Source organism: Coffea arabica, chromosome 9e (assembly GCF_036785885.1).
Source record: "Coffea arabica cultivar ET-39 chromosome 9e, Coffea Arabica ET-39 HiFi, whole genome shotgun sequence".
Classification (NCBI taxonomy): Eukaryota; Viridiplantae; Streptophyta; class Magnoliopsida; order Gentianales; family Rubiaceae; genus Coffea; species Coffea arabica.
This window is the reverse complement of record NC_092327.1, coordinates 37,600,321-37,615,864: the sequence shown is the minus strand read 5'-3', so window position 1 is coordinate 37,615,864 and position 15,544 is coordinate 37,600,321. Positions and strand designations below refer to the sequence as shown.

Genomic DNA, 15,544 nt, shown 5'->3' with positions numbered 1-15,544 from the left:
GACAAGCCTTGTTTTCAATGTATCTAAAAAAAGCCCCATGGACTGATGGTATGTCTCCACTTTTCTTCCAACATTATTGGCATATCATAAAAGAGGATTTGGTGTCTGCTATAAATAGTTTCTTTCTTACTGGTTACCTGCTCAAAGCAGGGAATGAAACCATCATCTCTTTGATTCCAAAAACTGAAGTACCTATGTTTATTGTGAATTATAATCCTATCAGCTTATGTAATGTTCTATATAAGATCACCTCGAAAATCATTGCAAACCGACTGAAAAGGATGCTATAGCACTATATAAGTTGTTCACAGTTTGCTTTCATTCTAGGTAGACAAATTCTTGATAATGTTATGATAGCTCATGAAATAGTTCATTTTTTGAAAAATAAGAGAAAAGGAAAAACTCGTTTCATGGCTATTAATCTTGACATGTCCAAAGCTTACGATAGAGTAGAATGAAAATTTTTGGGGAGACTTATGATGAAAATGGGGTTCTGTCTAATATTTGTCAAATGGATCATGGTTTGTTTGTCCTCTGTGTCTTACTCCTTCAATTTAAATGGCTAAAAGTAGGGCATATTAAACCAAGTAGAGGCATTAGACAAGGGAACTCTTTATCGCTCTACCTGTTCATTATCTGCCCTGAAAGGTTATCCAATCTACTTAATAAAAGCTGTGGCAGGAAATGAGCTAATAGGAATCAAAATTTGTAGGGATAGTCCTGCTATTTCTCATATATTTTTTGCAGATGATTCCTTACTGTGCTACAAAGGAAACAAACATGAGGCATTGAAAATGAAAAGCATCCTAGCAAAATATGGCAAAGCTTCTGGACAGGTAGTGAACTTTGACAAGTCAGCAATCTTCTATAGCAAAAACACCACTGAGCAGATAAAACAAGAGGCAAGGGAGGGACTGGACAACATAAGAGAGGCGATAAATGGGATATATTTGGGTTTACCAATAGCCATTGGAAGATCTAAGACATAAGTGTTTGGATTTGTAAAGAGCAAAATCAGCCACAAGCTCCAAGAGTGGAAACAAAGGCTACTGAGTCAAGAAGAAAAGGAAGTACTGATCAAGTCAGTCATAATGGCCATGCCAACATATGTAATGACATGTTTTTAGACTCCCCAAAGGGTTGTGCAGAGAAATCACAGCAATAATTGCTAGATTTTGGTGGGGTAAGGAAAAGAAAGAGACTTGTGTTCACTGAGAAAGTTGGAAGAAAATTTTAGAAGTTAAAGGAAGAGAGGGAATAGGCTTCAGAGACCTAAAAGCCTTCAATACTGCCTTGCTTGCAAAGCAAATTTGGAGATTCTTAATTGTCCCAAATTTCCTAGTAAGTAAGGTAATGAAGGCAAAATACATGAAGGATCCAAACTGAATGGAAAAAAATCCAAACTCAGCATCATGGAGTTGGAAGAGTATACACAGTGCCAAAACATTACTGTTTGTTGGGTTATGGAAAAGAATAGGAGATGAAAATACTGTAAGCATATGGAAGGATAAATGGATAATTGAATCAGAACAAGGTAAAGTGACCTCTGAAAAACCTGATGATTGCCAATTAGAATGGGTAAGTGAGATGATAGAAGAGGGGAAATGAAAAAAAGAGCCATTACAGAAATGGTTCTACAACAAAGATGTTGAATTGATCGAATGCATCCCCACTAGCATAGAAGCAAAAAGGACAGAATTTTTTGGAGATTCTCCAAAATTGGAACATATACTGTGAAGATTGGTTATGCATTAGCAAGATAGGAGGATGTCTAGCACTATAACAGAAGAGTAAGCAATGCTGAAACTAGTTGGGAGATAAGAAAACATAGTGTGTGGAAGAAATTGTGGCAACTAAAAGTTAAAGCCAAGCTAAAACATTTTATGTGGAAATGCCTACCAATAAATGAGATTATTCTCAAAAGGTTTGGGAAAAGAGAGGAAAGATGTGACTGCTGTGGGAAAAATATGGAAACCATAGAGCATTTGCTCTTCTTTTGTACAAATATAGTAATAGTATGGAAAATGGCTCCAGTAAGATGGGATGGACTGAAAGATAAACAACACAATTTGTGGCTCTGGTGGGAGATGGCTACTCAATCAATCTCAAAGGAACAAGGGCAAGATAGAGTAAACCTCACCATTAACATCTTCTGGCAAATCTGGAAAGCAAGAAACAAAAAAGTGTTTGAAAATTTTAGTCCGGATCCATATAGAACAGTTCAGAAGGCGCAAGGTGACTGGATCGAGTATGAATAGGCAAGGGAAGCAGAACAAGAGAACATTGCACTTCACATCAACAGTGAGCCTCAAATCAGGAAAGAAACACCAAAGGAAGATGTGATATGCATGTATATGGACGCTGCAAACTCAGAAAAAATGATCAGGATTGGCCAAGAAATAATAGCAAAAAACTAGAAAGGAACGATTGTGAGAGCAAAAGGGATTGTCAACCAGTGAAAAGGAACAGTAAGCAAGGAAGAAGCTCTTGCAGTATGAAACGCAATGTTGATGGCTAAACATGCAGGATAGGCTAAAATAATAGTCCATACAGACTGCAAATCAGTAGATCATCAGATAAACAGGTGCAATAACTATGACTACAACATTGCAACTATCTTGGAAGATGTGCAGGAACTCAAAACAGGCTTTGAAAGTTGTACTTTTGTATTTATACCTAGATTAGTAATGGAAATCAGCTATTCACTAGCTCAGTTTGCTGTTAAGTTAGTGCATGATGTCGAATGGGAACAAGATTTTCCAAGATGGCTGATAGATTTGGCACAGAAAGAAATGAGAGCAGTGGCTCTTTTTTGTAATTAATCCGTGTACTATCAAGTGTTTATATAAATCTGTTAACGTTTGTTGGAAAAAAAATAGCTAGTGTATTTAGGCAACCAAATTGTGATTATATTTATGCCTTATTGGAGGAATTTTTCATTTCAATTTCTTTTTTCTTTTTCATTATCATGTTTAGCTTTTTTTTTTTACTCCTTCTCCATCCCTAATGTGGCATACAAATTTTATTATACACACAAAATTTTCAAAATAATTTGCTAAGGAGTTTCTTTTCACCTTTACATAAATTCTACATATGTGCCATCAAGCTATTATAAAAATAATTATACATTTATTTGTGTGTTTTTTTATAAATAGAGTTATTTGGTACCTCAATAAGTGTTTTTACTTCATCTTCCTTCTCGATATTTTAGGATTGTAGAATTAGTAGATGTGTCAAAAATATTGACAAGAACATTTATATTTGCCTCATTCTCTCACAACCAACTAAGTATTAGGGGGGTTCAGTTTTGGAAAAGCGAACTTATTGAGTAGTAGAAAATATAGTACGCCTTAGGTGGTATTTAGATGGTTAACCACAAAACATTCATCCCCTACTATTTTCACCTTCGAAGATGGCGATACTTCTTCCTTTTTTTTTTTTTTTTTTTGGGTAATGATACATCTTATCACCATTGAAACAAAACCTGCAAGTTTCACAGTCTATTTTTCAAAAGGAAAAAAAATCCTCATAGTTTATGCACTATAATAATATTGTTTGAAATTCAAAAATTACATTGGCGCCATTTTTGGAAAGTGAGAATGTCCAGTGGAGATGTTGGCTTCCTTCTAAATGCCGACCTTCCTAGTCGTAATATCAAACCCAGTGCTATTCTGTGCTTAAGTTTGATTTTTGCTTCCTCAATTAATACTTAATTGCTCAAAATTAAGTGTGAAAAAAAAATCACTTAGACTATTACTAGGGGGGAAAAATCCGAAAAAAACTAAGCATTATACGGAACAAAATTTGATATAAGATGAAAGATTTAGCAAGGTGAGAAGTTCTCTATCAATTCTTTTAGTTGGTTCATGGCAAATATTTGTGTGTGTATAATAAAATTCCGAATCAAACTCCGCATCACATGTATCAAACTCCATATTCGGTCTTATGATTCCAATTGACCGTCCAATTTCAATCATTGCACAAGTTTAAGCACAGTAGAGACAAAATTTTGGGTTTAGATAATTAATCAAAAGTTTCGCCAGTTTTGTAAATAGCAAAGTTGTATGGCCTCCAGCGGAAAGTTTCCATTTCTTTTCCTCCAAACCACCGAGAACCGACCCCGTCGACCCGACCCTGTTAGTTCTGATTTCAGATCCTCCACGGGGAGGACGGGAGGAGTACATTACCCCACACGACACTTGTGGTTGATTACAATTTATGCATATACATATGGTTGGAAAGCCGCCGTCGTCATCACGTCCCATTGCTTTTTCTCGGCGGCGTGAAGCCATAATAGGCAGCTACACATGCACGTCAAACCCACACGCTCACGCCACGCACTAATGCAGTTAAAATTTTAGAAGCTCTTTGATGTATTAGCGCCAAAATTAATATATAATATATTTACCCCTTTGGAAGTTAAAACTAACCCTATTGACCATTCTTCTTCCTTGACCGCCCTGCTTCTTCTTCTTATTTTTTTGTTTTATTTTCTTTGGGCACATAGCCTATTATTCCATTCTTGCAGCAGAAAGGGCATAAAGATAGGTCAGGGATCAATCAATGGTTTTATTTGCAAGAGGGTTGTATAGGATAGCCAGGGCGAGTGCGAGAGCTAGTCGGTGTCAATGGGCTTTGTCCTCCTTGCAGTCGCCGCGAAACCAGTCGACCCAGTTGCTGGAATCAGCTACGCATTTTTACTCTCCCATTGACTCTTCTCAAAAGGTAAATCCAAATCAATAATTGTATGCATTTTTATTTTTTCCTGTAGCAGAAATTTTGTCAAACAGATGGGGGCCGGTTTTCTATGGGTAGGTTGTGTGCGTTCTGTGAGTCATTTTAGGCTTGGAGAACATGTTCAATTCAAAAAAGTGAGAAAAAGAGGTATAGTTCAGATGTAGTCTGTCGGTCGTTGTGCTGATAGCTGCTTTTGACTGGCAAGCAAGGGTGATAGATAGATTAAGTACCGAGCTACAGTTCAAGGCTCTAGTATTGCGTTGAAGGGTTTAGGTATAGAATGGGTGGGTATTATCGAGGGGCAAGCTATATCTTATGGGTGAGGTGAGTTTTATTTCATCTTTTGGTTCTTTAAATAGATTGCATTGTAATTTGTCGGTCAGTCTGGGGTTTGATAGGTTCTATTGACCTCAATGACAACCATGAGATATCCGAATTGAGTATATTTTGTTTTATGATGGTTTTGTTTGAACTTAATAGAAAATTTGTGATTGGTTATGCTGTTTTTCTGTTGATTCTGGTGATTAGTAGGTTTTGGGTTGCAGAGTATTTTATTCATGGGTCTCAAATGCTCTAGCCAATGTTGGACATCAAACTCAACGTCAAAGCAGCCCTGCAGCTGAGGTTGGTCTAAACGTTCTGACGGTTTGGTCGTGACCATCTCTGGATCAATGATAATAAAAAAACCCTAGAATGCAGGTCTTACTATGACTTAAAATTTGGCTGATAAGGAAATGATTATTGATTATACTTTGATGCTGGTTTTTGTGGTAATGGACACATGGACATGAATGATTCAAATATAAAGACTTTAAATTTCTGAACAGTGAATTTGTACAAAATAGAAAATATAAAAACAAAGATGAACAAAAATGATATTCTAAGTTTTATATGCAAAACTGATTACTGTTGGGTAGCAAAAATTTGCTTTTTCAGGGTAAATCCGTTATAAAGTACTATAGGTTTGGTATATTTATTCCATTGGCTGTATAATGTGCTTCTTTCTCCTTGTATATATAGCTTCTTGTCTGTCACGTTTACAAAAACTTCGTGTTTTTTTAACTATATTGTAAGTTCATGCATATATAGCTTGTTGGTGGGTGGGATCCTTTATCCTGTAACTTAGAAATGTCTTTATTTTCTATTGTCCATATTTCAGGAGAAACTTGACCCCTTTTCACTTGTTGCTGATGAATTGTCTCTTCTTGCTAACAGACTGAGGACAATGGTTGTTGCAGAGGTATTTGAATATCCTATTGACTGTTCTTCATTCTAAAATGGCACAGTGATGACTGTTTTTTGACATCATACAGGTACCAAAGCTTGCATCAGCTGCTGAGTACTTTTTCAAGATAGGGGCAGAAGGAAAGCGATTTCGACCAACGGTAAGAATATAATTTCACTATTGAATGTGAAAGGTATTAGATCTGTTGTATCATGTCTGTTCGCTTCATTATGTCATTCCATCAGATAATAGCCTTTTATTTGGCTACAGCTTTACCTTGGGTAATATTGATGCTCTTCATGACCTGTAGTATGGTGATTAAAGACGGAGTTAAGTTGTCTGAGGTGATAGATTATGATGGAAACTAGGATCAAGGATAATATTGTACTATGAGATAGAGCTCCAAAAAATGCAGTTCAGCAATTGAGAAACATTTGTTCCGGATGCGTGCAGTGTGTTTCTCTTTGAAATGAAGCAGACATAACACTTAAGAAGGAAGTTCTGGTATCTCGTGTCCAATTATGGAATGACCACTTTGAGAAATATTTGTTCCCCAGGCAGCTAATCTATTACGAATTATGAACTTTATGATTAAGCAACTTTTGACTTCTGAATCATGGCTTCTAGCTCCTCACCTCATCCTTGTTAACATCTGCTATTTTCTTCTACCAGTATAGATGTCTTTGTGAACCCATTCAGTCTCCTTTTTTGTTGTTATTTTATTTTTTTCTCGACGTCTGTCTTGGTGATAATTCTTATCTGTTTCCTGCATATGTGTGATTTTGAATCCTTTCAGGTACTCTTATTAATGGCAACAGCTATAGATGCACCAATACTGAGACCACTTCCTGATACAACAGTTGATACATTACCCATGGAACTACGTACAAGGCAGCAGTGTGTAGCGGAGATCACAGAGATGATCCATGTTAGATTTCTTACCATTTTCCGTGCTTCTTCAATAGTACTAAATTTATTCTGGGGCAAAGTGGTGGACTTAGTTGTTTCTTGTATCTGATTCCTAGACAGTTTTCTAGATGGATTTACCACCTTGAGCATATTTGCATGCTTCTAAGTCTTTAAGGATTTTCTCTTCTTTGGCAAAGCTTAGGATGGGAGCTATTTTACTGATATGTGGTTCACTAGACTGAATAGGAGTGTTTTTGGGGTATATGGCTAAGTTCAAAGTATAAATAAGAATGCTTTGTCAATCTTAGAATCTTTTGTCTGCTTTTAGTACAAGTGAACCTTCATTTTTTTCAAAACAAAAGAAAAAAAGAAAAAAGAAAAAGAAAAGACAATGAACTTCAAGAATGTGGACTAAGCAAATGGGTTGCTAGTCCAGAACCTTCTTTCATGCTTTTTGATGTGGTCTAAATCTTCAAACTTAACTATATAAAGAACTATTCATTCACAGATGAATGCATGGTTTTGGTCATTGCACCTTCTTGCAAAATGATATTTATTTGAAGCAAGATATATCATTTGATGTTCTGCTTTTCTTTTTGTCCTAGCCAATTTGATTTTCTGGAATCTCTTTTAGTCAGATCTTCAGTCTGGTGTCAAGCTATTGTATGTTAATGTTGTTACTTTGTGTAGGTTGCTAGCCTTCTTCATGATGATGTACTAGATGATGCCGACACAAGGAGAGGGGTTGGTTCGCTAAATTTTGTAATGGGAAATAAGGTTAGCATTTGTTCCTTTTTCCTTCTTTTTTCATATATGTTAAAAATTATGTATGTTTGCATGGTTAATGTTCTTTGTGGAAAATGTTAGAATAAATTTTTGGCTTACTATGTGGATCCCTGGGCTAATCCATCCTGATAATAAAGTCTGAAGTAAGAAATCATGCCTTTGTAGCTTCACTACTTGTACAATTTGCGTAATGTGTGGTGCATAATCAGATTGATGGATTGACCTAATGCCCTAAGGATCTATTTGGAAATTTTAGTAATTCTTTTGCATCCAGTTCTTTCTGATAGGCAATTATGTAAGATTTTACAAGGTTCACACTTATTTTGATAATCTTATATTTTATTTCTTGAAGCATGCAATTGTTATCTCCATAGTTTCTCTCTCTTTTTTTTGCCTTCCTTTTGTCAAATTTCAGTGATTGAATTTGAATTACATGAATGCAGTTTGTTTTGATTTCATTGTTGCTTTCTTCTGCACTTTGATTGTACAGTTAGCTGTATTGGCTGGTGATTTCCTACTGTCGAGAGCCTGTGTAGCACTTGCCTCATTGAAAAACACAGAGGTATATTGTACTACTTTTGCGCTGAATCTTCAATGGAAGGGGCTTGATATTAATATAGCTGCTCTAAATTGTGAATATGTTGCCAGAGTACATATTTTGCATTGACAGATGAAATAGGCAAATTCTGAATCAGGAATATGGCTACTTGATTCTAATACACAAAATAACATGTGAAGGATGTTGAGCTTTCCCTTCCACTCTAAGGGAAGCTAGAAGACAGTAAGGGAACAGTCCCTTTGCTTTTAAAAGCTGTTAGATTAGTTGTTTATCAAGGACACGAAATATCATAGATAAGTTCTTGGCCCATTTCCAATAGGGAGGAGTTTGACTTTCCTTAAGCCAGAGGACGTCCCCTCTGTTATCGCTAAGATCTTATCTGAACTAACCTTTTGGGTGGTTCACCTTCTGATCCACATTCACAGATGTTAGCTAATTAAGTTTCTCTTCAGCCCCATCTGATTGACATCTCACCTGGTTGCATGAAGAGCTGAAGATGCAGTATCTAAACTGTGATTCAGCCTTGACTGCATATGATAGGAAGAGTAGTAGAAAGAATGCAATGGTGGAACTTTCAGAGCATGACATATGCCAAAAGGGAGGCCAGAAAAAAAATAAATCTGTTGCTCTGAAATAGCTGTGTCCCTCTACTTGGACAAGGTTATAACTTGTCTCTTTTGTCTGCTAATCTGACTTCCAAGCATTTGTCTTCCAAGCTTGGGTTGTAAGATTGTGTTTTCTTAGACTCTTATTAAATTGTCAGCTCTGGTGTCAGCTTACTGTTTTCAGTTTCTTCATTGGTAAATTAGCCTATATCATGGACTGCCACTAATTCTGCAGGTTGTTTCCCTCTTGGCAAGAGTTGTGGAGCATCTTGTTACAGGTGAAACAATGCAAATGACTACTACATCTGAACAACGTTGTAGGTACGCTGCTCCTTCTCTGGTGTTACTAGGGTAATTTTGCTCTTCTTTTTTCCTTTGAGGTGCAAACATACCAGGGCTATTGCAGAAGTTTGATCTGCAACAGATCTTCCTTTTGTTATGTTTCCCAAATTCATACAACTAAATACATGCTTGTTTAAGTTTGACTTTCTTAATTGTTGACCATGCCATGAGTTTCCAATTTGCAATGTGGAAATTGACTTTGGATGGCTCCCAGAATTAATCTTTCAGTGGATTTGCTGTAGTCATCTTTTCTAAAAATCAAAACAACTTGTATAATCTTTAAATGCCAGTTCCTTGCTTTTATTTTATTTGTAGTTATGGACCATTGCAGTTGGTGGGGAATGTGAGGGCAATGAGGGGAGATAGGGAAGTTTACTATTTGTTTGTCCTTATATCTATCTTTTTGGAAGTGGGATCTTGCCATGCTTGTTTAATGATCTGTCTCCGGATGAGCAATGTATCAGAAGCTTGGAGTATATTGTTGGTTCAATAATGATTTTACAAAGGTGGAAATCTATATATTATAGATATTTGAATCAGAATTTGGAAAAAGAGAGGAAAAATATTTGGAGAGAGTATTTTAATTCATGTCAGTACTGGGAGTATTAGGTTCTACCAAGGTTGAGCATCCTAAGAAAAGCTGTTGAATCTTATATGATTTGAATAGAATCTAAGATGGAAGTGGCGACGAGAATTAGGTTCTCACTCTGACCTAACAGCTAAAGTTGGTTGTGGAATCTTGGATGGTTGCGTTAATTTGGATAGTTTTGCATCTTTTGAGTTCTGGAAGAAAATTGTTATCTTAGGCACAACAAAAATATATGCTGGAATGACCACTTCTTTGGATATTGGACTGGCTTATATTTGAGGTTCATATGAAATTGCAAATGCCTAATATTTGGTATTGACATGTAATTACCATTCGTCTTTTTTTTTGGGTTGGCTTTGTTCAACGATTTGTAGAAGTTATCTCTTATCTTTTATTGTTGTTTTACCCCTTTCTGCAGCATGGAGTACTACATGCAAAAGACCTACTACAAGACAGCGTCACTGATTTCAAACAGCTGCAAAGCAATTGCCCTTCTTGCTGGGCAAACTGCAGAAGTTGCAATGTTGGCTTACGACTATGGCAAAAACTTGGTTCGTATGCCTTTTACAGTACTTTTCTACTGGTAATTATTATAGGCGGAGAACATATGCCATCTCGTATCCGTAGACAAGTTTCAAGGCATTGAATTTGGGAATGAAATTAATTTTGAGTTTCATGCAATTAGTTGATTCTGCTCCTGAAATGTGGCTTAGTTTGGTGGATAATTGTGTAGCTGTAGATAATTACATAAATCAAGCATTTGTTTTGGCGTACTTCTGATTTTCATTAGATGAGTAACTTGTCTTTGTTTTGGCTAGCTATTATTTGTACTATTTCTGTTATGTAAGCTGTTTTTCCTGTACTAATAGATACTTGCATAAAGCAAGAGTGGTTTGTTTCTGCATAATTCTGATTTCCATTGCCATTGTCAATGACCGCTGGTTCTGATTATGATGGTTTTGGATAACCTGTCTCTGTTTCGGCTAGCAATTATTTGTACTGTCCGCTGTGTGAGCTTATTTTTGGATGGATATAACTTTTACTTCTTACCTAGGAGTAGCTGATCGGTATAGTTTGCAGCGTTTGCACTAAGCTATGGACAGTGAATTTCTAAGTTCATTTAAGTGAAGAGTTATCTCTATTTGCTTCGATTCTGTTCCTTGCAGAGCAATGCCTCAATTAAAACCAAACCCCTATAACCTGAAAGGCATGACATATCGGGCTATTGCATGCTATATTAGCCTCCAAAAATATGGTTGACTACTCTCAACCGAAAAACGGGACTAGTGTCTTTAGCAATAGCTCTGTAGTGCAGTGACAATAGCTATTAGTTTTTCTATAAGTGGCTAAGCTTTGATGATGCACTTCTTGCATTGGCAAATTTGAGTAGCTGTTTTTGAATCAAATGTAAGTTCTTGTGTAAGATTTTGGTATCCTGAAAGTTGCCAATTTGTTTTTCTTACTGAATCTGATCTCTTGGAATAACAGGTTTGATGTGCTTGTTTCAGGGTTTGGCATTTCAATTGATTGATGATGTTCTTGATTTCACTGGCACATCAGCTTCCCTTGGCAAGGGCTCATTGTCTGACATTAGCCATGTAAGCTCTTATGTCTTTATGCATTTTTTAATTGCTAATGCAAATGTTTCTGGTTTGGAATAATATGCTGGAGCATGGTGGTGGTCAACGAGGCCAACCATTTTGAAGAAATTATATGCTTGTTATTCTTGTTTTTGGATGTGGTCAAGTAAATCTAACTAGGCGTGGTCTTGCTTGATGTCCAGCACTTCTACATTAAAAGATTTGACTAAAATTTGCATTTTTTTTTGTTGTAATTTAAGGTGCTGCTTGTTAGTGAATGGCCTAAGTTTAGTCTTCCTTGCAACCTCATTCTAAACGCGCTTAATCCTTGTATGCCTGAAGGCATTCGGTCTTTTAACTGACAAGCTCTAGAAATAGGTTTCACAAAACTTTTTGACACTTGAGGAACTTGTATAGATCAGCATTACAAGTACTAGTGATAAGGGCGCACCTGATGTGTGCAATTTAGGAACAATCACAGTATGAATATATAATATGTGCCTGCTTTCTTCATTTCTCATGGAGTGATTTCCATTGAGTTTCCTCACAGGATGAATATATAATATGTTAAATTGTTGATTAGCATTTGCAGTTGAGAAAAATGTTTGGACTTTTGGGTGCTTGCTCATTTTAGTCACATAACTAGCACGTCATTGGTTCTTTGTTGGCATTTCTGTTTTGGAACTCTGATTGAGTTACTTGGTGGTTTTGAAAAATTTATTCAACTAGAACTGAAAGCTTGGTTGCCCTGCAGTTTTCCTTTATCTGTGACAATGAGGTCTAGTTCCGCCTTGAGCGAACCAAACACACCCTCTCTTTGTTTCACATGAACTGATCTCTTTGCAGGGAATAATTACTGCTCCAATATTGTTTGCTATTGAAGAGTTCCCTGAGCTGCGTTCTATAGTTGATAGGGGATTTGACAATCCCACGAACGTGGATCTTGTAAGTTCTCTGTGTTGCGTATTCATTGTGGATGTTAATGCCTGAATCTGGGACTTGAGAAATGTTTTACTATATTTGACTCTCAACTTCTGCATGACACCTACCCTGTCATTATGGATAGGATGGGCTGACCATGGGCTGTAAATTTGAATCTTGTAGGCTCTGGAATACTTGGGAAAGAGCAAGGGAATAGAGAGAACAAGGGAGTTAGCAACAATGCATGCCAACCTTGCCTCTGCTGCGATTGATTCTCTTCCGGAGAGTGATGATGAAAATGTTCTGAAATCAAGGCGGGCTCTTCTAGAATTAACTCAAAGAGTAATTACAAGAACAAAGTAAAAATGGAGAGTAGAAAAACCAAGATGAATTTGATGGCTGTTCCAGATTTTTTGTTTTCTTTTCTATACCAATGTTCACGTATCATGGGAAAGAACACCCTATCAAATTCATTTCATCTGTATTCGTTCAATTTTGGCACTTTGTTAGTTCAATAATTATTCTGAGGAAATATTCCTCACTTTGTTGCAAGGAAATTGTCCTGTTAAGTGTGAAAAAAAGGCAGTCACATACAGAGTTTCATTGCAACTGAATTAATTAAGGATGGAAGGGTATGAAATCAAATTTTGAATGCTTTTCGCTCTTCCGGTAGAACATATCAGATCCAGGAGCTGCAAAAGGTGCACCAAGGCCTATTGGAGCATTTGCAAATTGGATTTTCCCTTTGATCTAAAGGCACAAGTGAGATGTCGAGAGGTAATCGTATCCTCGTGGCTAGTTCTTTCAAGTGCAATTCTTCTTGTGGATGAAGCGAAATCATTAAACATTGTCCAACAAAGAGAGAGGCCATCAACTCATTGCTCATTGTAACGTCATTTTGTGTCATTTACATGTCCATTTCTTCAAGTTTATCCACCATTTGTCATGCACTATTATTATTGTTGTATCCCGCTCCTTTGCTTTCTCTCTCTTAAATCGTGTTCTAGTGTTGAAGGCATCTGAATGAAAGAAAAAAAAAATTCCTACCAAAATGGCCAAAAAAAAGGAAATGAGAGAGCAAAAATATAGAAATAAACAGAAAATATGTACATCCAAAGAATGCATCGATACCACATAGAGAAATCTATGATGTACGACAAGCAGATTACCCTCGCAAGGAGAATTGAGAATGAAGAATTTGAAGTGGCAGTTTCCATATTTTATCTTTGGGTTTTTCTAACGAGCTCTTTAATACATTTAGGTCCTGTCTGATAATTAAGGAATCGGAAATGGAAATGGAATTATAGACTCTGGTTTTGGAATTAAACTTTTCATTCCAACATGTAACTTGGTTCATACATTGGAATTAGCATTATTCCAATTCCTGATGCTTGGTTTGATGAGTGTTTCGGAATTAAATGCAATTAAATTCCAAATTTACCCCTGATATAACAATTCTTATAAAACAAAGGGATAATTGCAGAAACTGGTAGGTTTTGTATTTAACAAAAATATGAGACTTTGTAGATTTTGAAGTTTACGGAAGGGATATTTGAAGTGACCCGCCGAACCCTGGGGATAATTTCATAAACCAAATCGCGGTCACTTTCACATAAGTCATATTTTCCCATAAAAGACCAGCTCTTTATGCCTTTCCTCCATTATAAGAACAGAGTACTCATTTTTTCATAAACAAATTTATTTATCGGATAAAATAAAAATAAATCCGTTTTTCAATAAAACGCTAGCTCTTTATGGCTTTTCTTCATTATAAGAACAGAATAACCATTTTTCCATAAATAAATTTATTTATCGAATAAAATAAAAATAAACCCGTTCTTCAATAAAACACCAGCTCTTTATGGCTTTAGAATGAAGGGTTACTCCCTCTTGTTTGATATATCTGAACCTCTTGTTTAATTTAAAAATCGCCACCATCATTCTTGTTTGATATATCTGAACTTTTCACATTTTTACCAGTTTTTTTCCCTTTTTTTTTTTTTCTCTCTGTCAATTTCCTAAGGATTGATGAAATCTTTGCAGGGTCCGAATAAACCAAAGAACGAAAATCCAATCAAAAAGTTCGAAATTAAAGTTTAAAGGAATGGCAACCTCAGAAGTCGTTCTCCGGTGCCTCCCTCGTCCCTCACATCCCAGTAGTCACCAAGTCTTCAGCAGTCAACATCCAAAGCTTATCACAAATACTATTGTATATAAGAACTTAAATTTTGCATCCGCGAGGGCGGAAGAAGTCAATACTCCAGGAGGGACTGGGGGTAGAGGGCGGCCGCCGCCGAGGGAAGTGGGAGCTATCGGGTGGTGGACTATGAGGAGAGCAAAGGAATATCAATTGGGAGTGCAGCGTGTGACGGAGAAAAAGAGAGGGTAGATCCGTCATAAATGTTATCTGAGGGAATAAGTTGAAGGTTTTGTCCAAAACCTCTCAATTTGCTCGGAAATGATTTTTTAGAAATGATTCCAAAAATTGCATTCCAATAGGCTTAACTCAAGCAACAAATAAGGGGTTTATTCCATTCTGTGATTCCCAAACCCTTTAACCAAGCAGCCCCTGAGAATCAGCAGAAGAAGATCCACTATTGCACAAATTATTCTTGTTTATGGACTTGGAGAATAGAGAACTTGGAACAAGAAAACAAACAGAAGAAAACTTGCGTACCTCTCTAGTAGCACAGATGTGGTTTTCATTCGTTTTTTTTCTTCTTCCCACGGCAAAAGCTCCAGCTTGTCGTGTTTTTAAGGGGTAATTAGGGCAGAGAATTGGGGGGAGAAAGGCGACGGAAATAATGAAAAAGAGAGGAAGAAGAGGGACCGGGAATAAGATTTGGGTTTTGGACAAAACCCACGAACTTAGTCAGGAATGGAGAAATGACATATTTTTAGATATCATTCCAATATTTCAATTCCAATACCAGTAAACCAAACATGAGTTATGGGGTTTATTCCATAACCCCATTCCGATACCCTCTTACCAAACGCCCCCTAAATTGAGGTTTTGGATATCATGGAAGAGGGGAGACTGTCAAGGGTTCTTTTAACTGTTACTGGATGGTGTATTCTTGAACTGTGGTTAATGGGATGAGCATTCCTTTGTTCATCATGTTAGTTGCCCAATATATGGATGGCACTTGACTTGTGATATGAAGATAATAGTAATATATTCCAGTATTTGGTAATGCACTGACTGAAGTAACATAAAGTTGCAAGTTGAACCAAGATGAGACTTTGGGAGTAACCAAGAAAGAAGTACTAACTAATTTGAGAAAATACAAG

At 36.6% G+C, this 15,544-nt stretch overlaps 1 protein-coding gene across 3 annotated transcripts; it reads left to right on the top strand.

Annotated features, from left to right (window-relative positions):
- Positions 1–4,134: 4,134 nt before the first annotated feature.
- On the top strand, positions 4,135–12,810 carry LOC113710552 (solanesyl-diphosphate synthase 1, mitochondrial). 3 transcript variants are annotated; one of them, XM_027233615.2, is made up of 12 exons: positions 4,135–4,725; positions 5,269–5,361; positions 5,897–5,977; positions 6,051–6,122; positions 6,759–6,890; positions 7,562–7,648; positions 8,148–8,219; positions 9,057–9,142; positions 10,171–10,303; positions 11,261–11,350; positions 12,179–12,277; positions 12,437–12,810. In XM_027233615.2, the coding sequence occupies exons 1-12, from the start codon at positions 4,564–4,566 to the stop codon at positions 12,614–12,616; spliced, it is 1,287 nt and encodes a 428-aa protein (XP_027089416.1). In that variant the 5' UTR covers positions 4,135–4,563; the 3' UTR covers positions 12,617–12,810. The 3 variants fall into 3 exon arrangements, with proteins under 3 accessions (XP_027089416.1, XP_027089418.1, XP_027089419.1); XM_027233617.2 differs by lacking the exon at positions 5,269–5,361 and having other exon boundaries at positions 4,298–4,725; XM_027233618.2 differs by lacking the exon at positions 4,135–4,725 and having other exon boundaries at positions 5,299–5,436.
- Positions 12,811–15,544: the final 2,734 nt, after the last annotated feature.